Genomic DNA, 13,316 nt, shown 5'->3' with positions numbered 1-13,316 from the left:
TGTAGGAATATGTCCTTAGAACAAGGCGTTATTTGTTCACTTCCTCAAAAGTAATAATGATGTAAATCAAATAATTAAAACAACTAACAGCTATCAAATCTTACTCCTAAAGTGACCTTTTGTTTTTTTTCCCCTCTGTAAAGTTCTCCCTGACCTTTTGAAACCCATATTTGTTGGGAAAAACATCAGCTTTTGCCTGTTTCTGATGGCTGTCCCACTGACAGCTCTTGGACAGTATACATCTATTCATCATGTCTAATCAGAATCTTAGAGCCCAAGTTTAACTACTGTTCAGTGTCTTATTTCTGCATTTTAACAGCCTTTATAGAAGTAAATCAACAATCAAAGGAAAATTCAAATGATTTTCCTTTGTTTTCAGTTCCTTCTTGTACTGATCTCAGGCTTAACTCCATGGTAAGTATTCATTATAAACACAAACACTGAGTATGTACCTCAACCAGAAATAGCCACAGATCCTGCTGAGCTTGTCTGCTTTCAAGAATTTCTCACTTCCTCCAATCTGGCTCTAAAAACTGATTTTTCAACAGCACTGTAACTAAGTTGTTACTCACTGGGTCATTCACAAGTTATGCCACCATGGAAATAACACAGCAGTTGAGTTGATACCCAACAGACACAAACCTTGCTCTAGCATGTCAAAAGGAGAAAGCTCAAATGTCTTTCTGTAAGTAAGAAGTGAAAAAAGAAACTGCATGCATCAGAGTTTTCAAACAGCTGAGAGAAAATGCAAGCAAGGAGGCAGGCAGTAATTGTACTCAACTAATTTAAATATGCAACATGAGTTGTTTCTTCTTAAGCAGGCTTTTGTTGGCTCTTGCGTATATCCTCAGCATTCCCCTCTGAATGAGGTCCTGTCCCTACTAGCTAGTGTGCCATCACTCCCAACTGCATCTCATTTACAGCCTTGGGACTGCCTCACTTCTCTTTTTGTATAACAACCTTCAGTCAGTTCTGAACAAACTTGATCACTAATCTCTAGAGTCATCACATGACTCTTTAGAAATATCATGCTTTGTATAGACTTACTTTCAAAAAGGACTCATGTACCTATGAGAATTTTCTTCTGTTTTAATCCAAATCACAAACAGTTTCCCTTTGCAGTCAATGACATAAGGACAGCTCTGGAATGCCTCCTCTCCTGTTAAAAGCCTTTTCCAGTTTCACACAGTTTATCTGAAGGTTTTGTCTCTCACCTTGATGCTTCCCAAGTGAAGTGTGTAAACTCAGAAGGCAGGCAGGTTATAAAACACATCCTAATTATCAGCATTTTTTGTATGCTGGTGTAAGTGGGCTGATGGCTGGGAATGTACTTGGAGATACCACTCTCACACAGAAGTATCTTCATCTGCTAAATGGCTACAGATTTTGCTACAGGGTCTAACTATTGCACCACCTGGGTAGATCTCACCCAAAAGAGCCTGCTGTGCTGGAATGAAATAATCTACTATCGAGATGCAAATCTCCATCTTCAAAATTTGATAACACAAAGCAGGCTTGACAGAGAAAGAAGTTTCACACTTCAACTACCTAAGAAAATTGCTACAGACATATATATTTAGAGAAATGTTCCTATTAAGAAGGTTTGAGCCCAGTCACATCATAAATATGGATAGATGTTTAATGGAATTTAATGTCACCAACACAATTTTGTCAACAAACTCTCACTGAACCAGAACAGAGATTTGTTGAGTCATTTTTCATCGTGACATAAGAATACTAAAATATTGGTTAGGTTGTTTTCTCTATTTTTTTTATAAGCTGCAAACTTTCCCAGCTATTCAGTGAAGGACTCCTGCAAGGCTGGTCATGGCACAATCATGCTGCTTCAAACTTTCCCAGCTATTCAGTGAAGGACTCCTGCAAGGCTGGTCATGGCACAATCACTGCACAATCATGCTGCTATTGCAAGTTTTTCTTTCCCTGGCTACATTTTTATTCCACTGCTTGTCATTCCAACACAACTTACTTTTGACTCACTGGTCCACTCCAGCTGTATCTGACAGGTATCTTGTGGTCCTAAACCAGTCAATCCTTCCCAATTTCATGGAAATGCTCTTCCACACTGAGAGGAAGATATTGTACATGCCCACACAAAGTAAGCAAAAAAAGCCCCACCAAAGAACAAAGTGGTGACTGTCTGGTATTCATAAAAGCTTCAGACTGAGAATGCTCCCCCTACCTGAACAACCAAAATCCAAACATGAAACACAAAGCATGAGAAACAAGACATTAGAAAGCTGTACTGCTGCTCTTAGCCAGTGCAAAATTACTCCTCTACATTCCTGATTTTTTCTAAAATTAACACTGCTATACTAGCAACTGCAAAGTATTCCATCATTTTGGTAAAATACAAGTATACCAAGTATATGGACAAATATATATACACTTTATTTTTCCAGTTACACAACCAATATTTACGGAAACATCCTGCCTAGACATTCGGCATCATTTTTGACTGATAATGCCACCATCTCCAGGGACTGAAGTCTGTATTTTTAGGATTCCTTTTATTTTTACGATGTTACTTGAACTCATTTGTATTCACACTGCATTGCTGACAAATATTTTTTTCACAACTCTTCAATTAAATACAGAATTTTTATTTTATAAACTTGATTGTCATTAACCTGTCTTTTGCATCTTTCCTGATTTTTACACAGTCATTGTTCTTAAGGTTTTGCCATACCTTCATTGCTCAGGTTGAACCAAAACAATATGAAACTAAACTTTTTTAATGTTGAAAGCTGTTTCCATAGTCTTACTTTCCTTCTCAACTTAGTATTTAAATTTATTTTTTCTTTTAAAAATCTCAAGTCAATGAAGTTTTGTCATATTACTCCTTGCCATTAGGAGACTTAAAACCTTTCAAAACATCAGGAATATATACAAATGTATATCATTTACTTACTAAACCCTCATGTTTGCACATGCTGAATGTATACAGGCAACTCTTACCATCTTGGAGAGGTACATTCTGCAGATGAATGTATTTTTATACTTCATGCAGATTATTTCTGAACAAGTTTATGTCATATAGCTTAGCACACAGCAAATGAGACATCCATTTTCAAACATCTCCATCCATGGAGATAAAAATTCTCATCTGCCAGAGCAAAAGTGGTCAAATGCTAAAACAGAGCACCTTGTTGATTAAGAATTCCTTCTTGGTTACAGGAGAAAGAATACTAAAAATAGTTGGACTGTTATTGCAATTTGCTGTTTTCTGAGGGGAAGAATTTATTGAGTGATTAAAAAGTCTGGTCTTCGTATTTATAAATGTTATTAAAAATCTTGAATACTGAAGTGATAGTATTTCAATAAATTATTCAAAGCAATAAAATCTAAAGGTTATTGTGGAGAATTGCTGAAAGGTTTCATTATACTCTATTACTAGAAATAAAACCAGAAGAAAAAAAAATTAGTGATGACAAATGCAAAGTAATGCTACAAAAATAATTGAACTGAAGTATTGATAAGCATCAAAATACTGAAAGTAAATAGCTCCTTATTATTTACTATCATTCAAGAAAGATGCCCTGGATTTTTTTACAAATGCCATTAAAAAAAATCAACAAATCAATGCAAGCAGGATGAATGGTGAGCTCCTGTCTTTTCAAACCAAGACAATAGCACTAGAAAAATCCCTAACAATGAACCACAAAACAACATTCCATTACTGTACTTCTTCTGGACTACCAAGATGAGCTACTCTCTGCCATCCTGGTCATCCCAGCTCAACAGAAAAATTGAAGAGGTAAGCTAAGGATGAAAGAGAAAGATAGTCAGAATTATGTAATGGAAAACCAGAGCTACCTCTGCTTCTTTGCAATAAAAGTTGGGAGCTAGAAAAGAAACAAATCCAGAACAACAAAGGAGTGAGGATGGGTGTGAAATTATCTTTTGCTTTTAACCATACATGAAGATGAAGGCACTTAAAAACTCTTAAGAAACTCCTTTAAAACTAACAAGAGGAAGTGGAATTTCGGGATTTCTTTTGGTTTTTACACTCAATTTGTAACTGAACTGTCAATCTCATTGCAATCTTAAGTTGTTCTGAGGCCAAAACTTAACTAAGGTTCAAAAAAAAGCCTTTGATGAACTCAGGGAAGTAAAAGCTACCACAGGTTATAAGGCAAGATAGTCTTGGATGCAGCCTTGAAAAGACTGAATTTTTGGCTGCTGGAAGCTGAAAGAACAACTGAAGTAAGATTACTCCGCATTTTTGATTTTCTTTCATGTTTTCCTAAGTGATCATAACTCAGCATCCTCAGAACTGACTACACTGACTGTTGCTGCATTAAAAAAATATATTTACTAATACCACCAGAACCTTTTTTCTTCCTTTTGTTTTTAAAAATAAAGACTATCAAAACAATCCCCAACACACTGTAGGATCTGCAGTATCGTTTTCAATGTGAATGACAGCACAAATGTTTTTATTGATTTAAGTATAGTTTCACCTTAAAAATCCTATTGTCACCTTGCTGATATATGTGGAATACAGAGATAAGTAACCTGAAAGTTAAAGTAACCTGGTAAAGCCAATAACCAATTCCTAGAAAGAGCCAAAATAAGTAACTTGTACCTCCTTTTCTTATTTTTTTAACCAGATATCATCCTTTTCCTTCTTCATGTTGACATCTGGGGGAAAGATAAGATACTAATATATGTGATGGGAGCACTTAAAAACATCTTGCACATTTTCTTCCATCCTGATTACAAAGTAATTCCTTGCATGCAAACCACTTATTTTAACCATACTTTCCATGCCTTCTTTTATACAGAGCCACATGGAATTTTATTTTCAAACCATAAAGCTGCAGACTCTTCACAGGGTCAAACAAACAACTTTTACTGTTGAGTTGCTTGACCAAATTTGTACTCACACACAGAACTTTGAAATATCATATGTGCAGGGGAGCCTGGTGGTCTTGCTAAGTCTAATGTGCAATACCACAGCAAATTTCCTCCTACCTATTACAGACCAGCAATTAAGAAACCAGAAGCAATACCATGGGACTCAAACTTTTCTGCATGAATTTTATCACCTTCACCAAAATAATTTCTTCTGATCTTCCACTGGTGAAAAACCTGCCTTAAGGAAGGAGCAAGACAAGCCTAAAATAAAGTTGCTGATGAATAGAGACTAACCAAGCAAGTTGTAAGTATCTCTTTAAACTACTGCCATGTCTCAAAAGCATGCTCAGTTTAATGGTCAGTGTGAAATCCCTGCTCAGGTTCACGGCTCTGGTTCATCTGAAAGGGCTGGCTCTGACAGCAAGGCTGAGCCTCTTACACTGATTCCTTCGTGTGTCAGAAAGAAATCACGAAGGAATTGCTTTCACAGACTAAGTCTTGGAATATCTAAAGAGGTCTTAATCCACTCACAGTGGGAGTATCAACCCTTAAACCACACAAGATGTGGCAAAGTATGTCAATTGCTTTGAAGCAGCTGGGAGCTAAGTCTAGGAAAAAGATCCTGTTAGTCTGGCATGTCAACACATGACCCACTCTTCATTACACAAATATGAAGACATTTAATTAATTATGTTCTCTTTGTATTGCTATCCATTTTATAGCTTTACAGCAGAAAGAACCAGTAGTCTATACTGCATATCAATAACTACATAAAAAAAATTAATTCAGTTGAAAAATAATGGAGTTTAATTTTCAATTGAAAAATTGAAATATTTTTGGTGTACATCTCCAACCCTAAACATTCACTTTGAGGGGAAAATTTAGGATTATTTTCATGAAGCTTAAATTAAGTGGTTTAAACAACTCAAGTGCTGCTTAATCAGCCAGTATTCATTATTAGAAAAAACTTCAGCATCTGTGAAAAGTCAAGAACCACAGTCCACAAGTTGTGATGACTCTCTTGAGTACACTGATATTTGAATGTGTTGCTGTCTTATTGCAAAGGTTTCATACCTTCTCGGTGGTTTCTCATGAGCAGCTCCTCACAGCACTGACTCCACCTTCACAGCACAGCCAACAAACTCCATCTCCCCTCTTGACCAGCCAGCCTGCTCTTTTATAATACCTTTCTTAATTGGATCCAGCTGTGGCCTATTAAGGGCAGGCTTGTTCTTAATGCTTGATGATTAGCACAGCTGTAACTCTTTAGGGGCCAGATTACCTTCACCACTGTCTCTATTCTCCTACCTTTTATCTAACTACAATTCCCCCTTTTCTTTTAATTACAAGTTTTCCATTCTTTTAAAGTCTTATAGAATGATTTCCAAGTGGCAGCCAAATCTGCAGCTGCCTTGCCCCCTTTTTGACACTATATTTCACAGTTTTTTTTTTTCTGGGGTTTTTTCCTCTTTTTTTCTTTTTGCTCTCTCTCTTTTTTTTTTTCTCCTTTCCACGTATATCAAACAAACAATCTGTTCAGCACTCAGTATGTTATTTCTCATTGCATCCCCAGTGGCTCACCTGTACCTCAGGTGTCAAAATCTGCCAGGTCCAGATCAGGCAGCTTCCCCTGCTGCTCTCATTGCTACACTGGGCTCCATCTCTGGCTGCACCTCACCCTGCAGCCCACTCCCAATCACGTCAGGGTCACCAATTGTTGCTGTCTTATTGCAAAGGCTTCATACCTTCTCGGTGGTTTCTCATGAGCAGCTCCTCACAGCACTGACTCCACCCTCACAGCACAGCCAACAAACTCCATCTCCCCTCTTGACCAGCCAGCCTGCTCTTTTATAATACCTCTCTTAATTGGATCCAGCTGTGGCCTATTGAGGGCAGGCTTGTTGTTAATGCTTGATGATTGGCACAGCTGTAACTCTTTAGGGGCCAGATTACCTATCTCCCCTCTCGACCAGCCAGCCTGCTCTTTTGTAATACCCCTCTTAATTGGATCCAGCTGTGGCCTATTGAGGGCAGGCTTGTTGTTAATGCTTGATGATTAGCACAGCTGTAACTCCTTAGGGGCCAGATTACCTTCACCACTGTCTCTATTCTCCTACCTTTTATCTAACCACATGAATGTATTGATAACAATTTGATTTGTTAAGCAATGTTTAGGAAAAAAGGCTGTGAAGAGCTATAGTGCTATGACATTTTAGGCCTTGACAGAATCGCTGAATTTTATTTCCTCAATTATCAAAACTTGTGTGAAACTGCCAGAGATGCTGCACAGTGGGAAAAACAGAACCCAGCACAGCTAAAACAGCTGCTAAATATTTCCTTAGCACAGTTTTAAAATAATTACTGTGCTAATTATTTATTATTGCAAGTATTTTTGAGAATGTGCAAGTGTAAATTATTCACTTTGACAGGCATAAAAGATGAGTTTTAGAGATGCAGCTCAGCTGCTGCTCAGCAACTTATTTAGGGAAATATTTTGCTTGTTGAGGTTCTTTGAAAGAGGAAAAGAAGACTGGCATCCCCCCACCCACACTACAGCTTATCTAGAAACAAACATAAGATTACAAAACCATGGAATATGAAACAGTGTGTAAATAGAGATTTCATATTATACTGTAGCACAGAAGAAATTCAGATAGCTAATAAAAATATGCAAAATAAATGTCATATACCTAAAATTGACAGAATTGTTACATGTGCTGTATATACACAGATTATTTGTAACTTTGGTCTGTATGAGATAGTTCCTACATTTACAGTAAACGTACCTTTGAGGTAAAATAATTTCTTTTTGCAATACTAGACGAGAAAGACCTTCAAGGAACTAAACCCTACTTTAAGATGTTTTAATTGCTCCCACTGAAACAAACTGGCTGTAAAGTTTGTTTTCAATTTCCCACAGATCTCATTTTTTTCATAAATAGCTATGGCATAAATAACTTCCAGTGTGAAATTAGTAAACTTTGATTTCACTGAAAGGCTCTTCTTCCTCAGAGATTTTTCACTTGGATTAGCTAGATCAGTGAGAACAGATAATATTCCTACATGATTGATAAGAAAATTGTTTTAATCATAGAGCAAGGTGAGATAAAAGGATTGAAGCTAAAGAGTCAGTAAAATATTTAAACACTTACAAGGAAGTCTGGAAGACATTGTAGCCTGAATTACAAACAACATAAATCTCTGCATTCACCTGTTGCCTCACTACAGTGATTTCTAATAACAGAATCTGATCTGATCTGATCAACACCCACAGACAACTGTACAGACAGATGATCACCAGACATTGCCCATCAACTGGACTGCATTACATGACCATGTGTTTATTCCCAGCCCTTCAGTCTAAACCAGATACAAGTGGCTAGGATAATGTATGCAAATATATTGGACAGCAGTTTTTAAAGTGGTAATTGGTTCAATTTCTGATCATCTGACCGCACAGTTGTAAACAATCTTTTTAAAGTGGTCATGTCACCGCAGCTGCAATCTGCCCTCTACATAATAGCTCCCAATTACAGAGCGCTCACACGTAAAATGAATGATCAGTATCTGCTTCTCTCATTCTCCCAAGGGATGCTAACCATGTCAAATAAAAATGCTTTGCTTAAAGGAATAAAAATGTGAATCAGAAAAAGGATTTTGTCTGTGTTAGAAAGCACAGAACTCCTAAAGACAGTATACCTCCTTACGACATGGGAATTAAGAGTTTGTTCAGAAAATATATTTGCATGTTTGGATATAAATCAAAATTATACAATCTTATATAACAGACGTGATGCAGAATTTCATTGGTCAGTAATAGTGAAAAAACTTGACTGCATTTAATAGCCAAGAACCTTTAAAAATCAGCAGAATTGAAAGCTTGAAAAGCTTGTAGGCTCTCCTCCCCTCCCCCTGCTCCCCAGTCTCCCCTTCTGGTTTGTTGATCCTGCATCCCATTCTCATCCCATTCTGAGGCACTAAGCTCTAACGTCAGCCTTAGGTTCCTCACACAGACCTAGGTCCCTAGCAGTTTAGGATCAGAAGTACTTGGCTGTCAGATACCTATGGATTTTATTAAATCTGTGTTGGTCACAAAGGTGAAGCTGAAAAACATCTCCTCCTAGGCATCACTATTGTTTGCATTTTCCACATAGCCAATACTGGATAATTTCCAATATGTTAGCATCAGTTCCAAATGTGATTGCTAATGTAAAACCTTGACTTGGGGAACACATTCTGGTTTTCATTTTTACTAGGTTGACAGAAAAATAATGGCACAGGCAGTTGTGTTTCAAGACTCTGAGATTAATCCTACCTACTTCATCATGGGACTTTTGATGTGTCATACTTCAATTATATGTAAATTTTCCTACTAAGTAAACATCAACCAAAAATGGAAGGCAGTATCCAGCTAGTAATTGGCTATGACACCCCACAAAGACTTAATTTTGCATAAAACCCACAAAGAACTAGCAGTCAGTTACAGAATAAATCTTATCAACCAGTTAGCAATGTCCTGCTGGCAGCACCCACACAGACCTCAAACCATTTGCAAGATGGAAGCTGCAGAGAGCAAAGGAAGCAGCTTGGCTTTGGAAATGCGTCAGCTGCCAAGACGGCAGGCACTGGGATTCAGTCACGCACTGGAACGCCTGCTGGAAGGAGCCCAATGCACCAACTGAGATCGGGCTGCAGCCTTGAAATGTGTTAACCTGTGGGACAGACAGTGGTTTCTAACTCTGGGTTGAAGGCAAAATCTTCACTACTAAAAATATGAATACCAGTTATTGAGTGAGGTTGAAGGTGAAAAAGAAGTAATCACATTTAAATCAAAAGCAGTTGTTAATGAAAACTTTGCTTCAGTTAATAAATGTTCTAATTTTTTTCTCAATCCTGTTCTACATTTATCTCTCTTCTCTTATTATGTTTTCTGGGCATTTATCTTAAAATTCAGTCCCATTTAAACTTCTTGAGAAGGTATAAAAACATTATTCCATTTCACTGACATGATCAGTGTAATTTCTGAGGGCAATATTTCATGTAATCTTCAGAAAATTCATAGGCAATGTGAAAACTCATTTGGATAGTTTATTACATCCTTGATTTGGTATAAATAAAACTGTTCTATTCTAATGTTTTATCCTTGTCATGCAATCCCAATATTCATTGCTACAACAAATTAGGTCTTATAAACAACAAAACATCATAAAACAAACTCAAGAGATGCTGCAAACAGGGAACAAAAAGGAAATTATCTAGTGCAATCTTTCTGAGTGAAAAACGCTTGAAACATGTTGCAGCCAGTCACTTAACAATTGCTTTGTAAATCTGAAACGAAGCAGAGGGGATAAAACTAATAAACAAGTCATAAGGTACAATTTTTACTTGTTTGGAGTGATTATGATTCCCTGGAGGGAAGAGGGGCACAAAAAGGCTGGTTAGTGTTCAAGGATCACCTCTGCCAAGCTCAGGAATGAACATCACAATGAAGAGGAAGTCAAGAAAAAATGAGAGAAGGCTTATAGGGATGAACAGGGAGCTCATGGATAAACTCAGAAAGGAAGCCAACAGGCGTTCCTGTGTCCAACAGAGGGTGGACACAGGAACAGGTAGCCTGGAAGGAATACAGAAATTGTCCAAGCAGCCAGAGATCATGTTAGGAAAGCTGACAGAAGCCCTGACAGAATTAAAATTGGCCAGGGCAACAGGAAAAGTACGTCAGTGCTAAAGGGAAACCTAGGGAAAATGTGGGCCCTCTCTGGAGCAAACTGGGAGACCAGGCTACGCAGGACAGGGAGAAAGCTGCGGCCATCAACAACTTCTTTGCCTTTGGTCTTCACGGACAAGTGCTCCAGCCACAATGCCCAGGTCACAGAAGGCAAATGTGGGAACTGGGGGAATGGAGAATTGCCCACTACAGGAGAGGATCAGGCTGGAGAACATCTAAGGAACTTGAAGGTGCACAAGTCCACGGGAGCTGATGAGATGCATCTGCTTGTGCTGAGGGAATGGGCTAGGCCACTACCCATGGCATGTGAGAAGTCATGTCAGTCCACTGAAGCTCCCACTAACTGGAAAGGGGGAGAAGTAACCCCCTCTTACAAAAAAAGAAATAAGGAAGAGACAGGAAACTACAGCTCTTTCAGCCTCACCTCAGGTCAGAAAGATCATGGAAACAAATCCTCCTGGAAATTTTGCAAAGACACACGTGAAACAAGGAGGTGAATGGTGGCAGCTAATTTGGCTTCACTAAGGGCAAATCATACCTGACAAATTTGGTGGCCTTCTATGACAGGGTCTATTACTGCCACTGTCAACCATGTTCAAAATCTCATAACAAAGAACCCATTTTTATATTTCCTCCAGTGTAGCTATTATACTTGTGGCTGAAAACACATATAATCCTTACAAATAAATGTGTCACACAAAATATATGCTTGCACAGATGCTGAATATTACAACAAATTTTAATAATACTCTGAAAACACACGGTTCTTTCTCTTTTATTCACCCAGGCTGAGCAGAACACATGATAGATGTTAAAAATCCAGATGTCATCTTCATTGAACCATGCTAGAATGCAGGAGCTCTTTTCCAGAATGAAAAGGACATAAGAAGGTAACTTTAAACAGAAACCTCTTACAGAAACAAACTGAAGTTATAGAAAGTCCTGAACAACTGGAAGTAGTGTTACCCAAATGACAAAGACTGGAATATTTTGTGAATGGTCCTGTTATCTTTTTAAGCTATAACACACCAGACTTTTCAGGAACATGTTACTTAATGATGAATTTTCTTCCAGTGTAATGGCTTGGCAGATCTTCACCATTAGCTTGCAGCCAAAATGTCATTCCATTACATGCTGCCAGCATTACAGCATTACAATATTGACCTAATTTGTCCCTTGTTTTTTATGTTCAACATAAACTCAGAAATCATGAAAAAGAAAATGGTTTCTTGTCTCACAGTCATTTCAAAGAATTCTAAATGGTATTTTATTACCAGTGTTCCCAAACTGGAAGCATTCATAAGGAGATCAGAAGGAAAAATTAGAAAGACAGATTTAACTTGTTTAAAATGTAGCTCATTTCTGGGCACTCGATGCCAACAACCTTTTTTATTTAAAAGAAATATTCATATGTTTATTTTTAACAATCTTAACCTACTTAGTGTTCTTAAAAAAGAAAAAAAGTTTATCTGCTCTTAAAAATTTAACATTTAAACAGTCTACTTCAGTGTTTTACTTGTAACATACTCCTCTTTTCCCACATCAAGAAGCCCTAAGAAAAAAAGGTGTTGAAATTTTGGCATGCAAGTATTCATATGCTTCACCTGAACATCTCTTATCTTGGCTTCCTATTACTCATTTTAAAAGGGCATTATTTAAATACTTCCATTATTATCAAGAGACCTGAACATACACTTCATTTTTTCAATCAAAAATAGAAACAAGGTCTCATCATATTCTTCTTAAGGGATGTACGTTCTGAACATCTTTAGAGCACTAAGAACTCTCAGGACAGACCTGAGAAAACAACTCACATAATTCTAGTACTACTTCACCTAATATTTAGCATGCATGTGCTTCAATTCTAAGACAAATTTAAGTATGAAAATAGCATGGAATTTAGTTATGAATGAGGAAAAGATAATTTTTAGAGAATGTGAGGAAAATCAATAGATATGAAGGTAAATATTTCAGAAAGTGATATATTTAGTATAGATCAAATAGAAAAAGTTCACAGCTTTAGAGTACATTTCTGCACTCTCCTAGCTGATGGAAGATTGCCAAACTGGTCTGAGTCATAAGGTAAACAGAAATGTTCTAGGAGTGTTTTGCTCACGCTGTTTGCTGCACAAGAAATTTATTAACTTCATTAACTTCATTAGCAAGATATTTAGGTAAATTGTTGCATGTATTAAAATGTTTTTACAGACTTGAACATTCAAAAATCTTCAAAGTGTAATGTTATACAAATGACTAATGTCTGCAATCAGAAAACAAAAGCAATCTACTAGTTCCTCCAGAAAAGAAAAGAGGAAAGCAAAAAACATTGACAAATGGAAATAATAAAATAGCTAGAAAACATATCAGGACATCAACTGTGACACTTAATGGCCTGTTTGGCATCTCCCTGGGACAAAAAAATGAAAGACGAAAGTTCAACAGAACAGGGTGAAGGCGTTTTGTCCTTAGTCTGAAAAAGGAACAAACTTAATGCAACAAAACCATAACCTGCCAAGAACAATGTTATAAGCGACTTACAGGAACCAGGAATTTTTTTATTTCTTCCAAGGCATGACTCATACGAGAATACGCCTCCCCAGGTGGAGCAAACACTTCAATTAATACATGGAGCTCATCACTCAAGTGGGCGTATTTGGCTTCTCCACTTTTCCTTAGTTCTTCCTCCTATGAAGAAAGGGTGGATTTGGTT

General features: G+C 37.3%; 1 protein-coding gene across 7 annotated transcripts in view; it reads right to left on the bottom strand.

Moving 5' to 3' along the window:
* Positions 1-13,316, bottom strand: part of KHDRBS2 (KH RNA binding domain containing, signal transduction associated 2) — a 340,609-nt gene that overhangs the window by 169,631 nt on the left and 157,662 nt on the right. For all 7 annotated transcript variants that reach the window (XR_005629817.1, XR_005629820.1, XR_005629818.1 and 4 more), the window contains exon 4: positions 13,145-13,291. Coding sequence is in view for 1 of the 7 variants with exons in the window: in XM_039729259.1 (XP_039585193.1) it covers positions 13,145-13,291 (147 nt within the window). In the remaining 6 variants the exon portion in view is untranslated. The remainder of the gene's footprint in view (positions 1-13,144; positions 13,292-13,316) is intronic.

This window comes from Passer montanus, unplaced genomic scaffold (genome assembly GCF_014805655.1).
Source record: "Passer montanus isolate IOZ18808 unplaced genomic scaffold, ASM1480565v1 scaffold11, whole genome shotgun sequence".
NCBI lineage: Eukaryota > Metazoa > Chordata > Aves > Passeriformes > Passeridae > Passer > Passer montanus.
The sequence above is the reverse complement of the archived record's forward strand: the minus strand, read 5'-3'. Positions and strand labels throughout refer to the sequence as shown.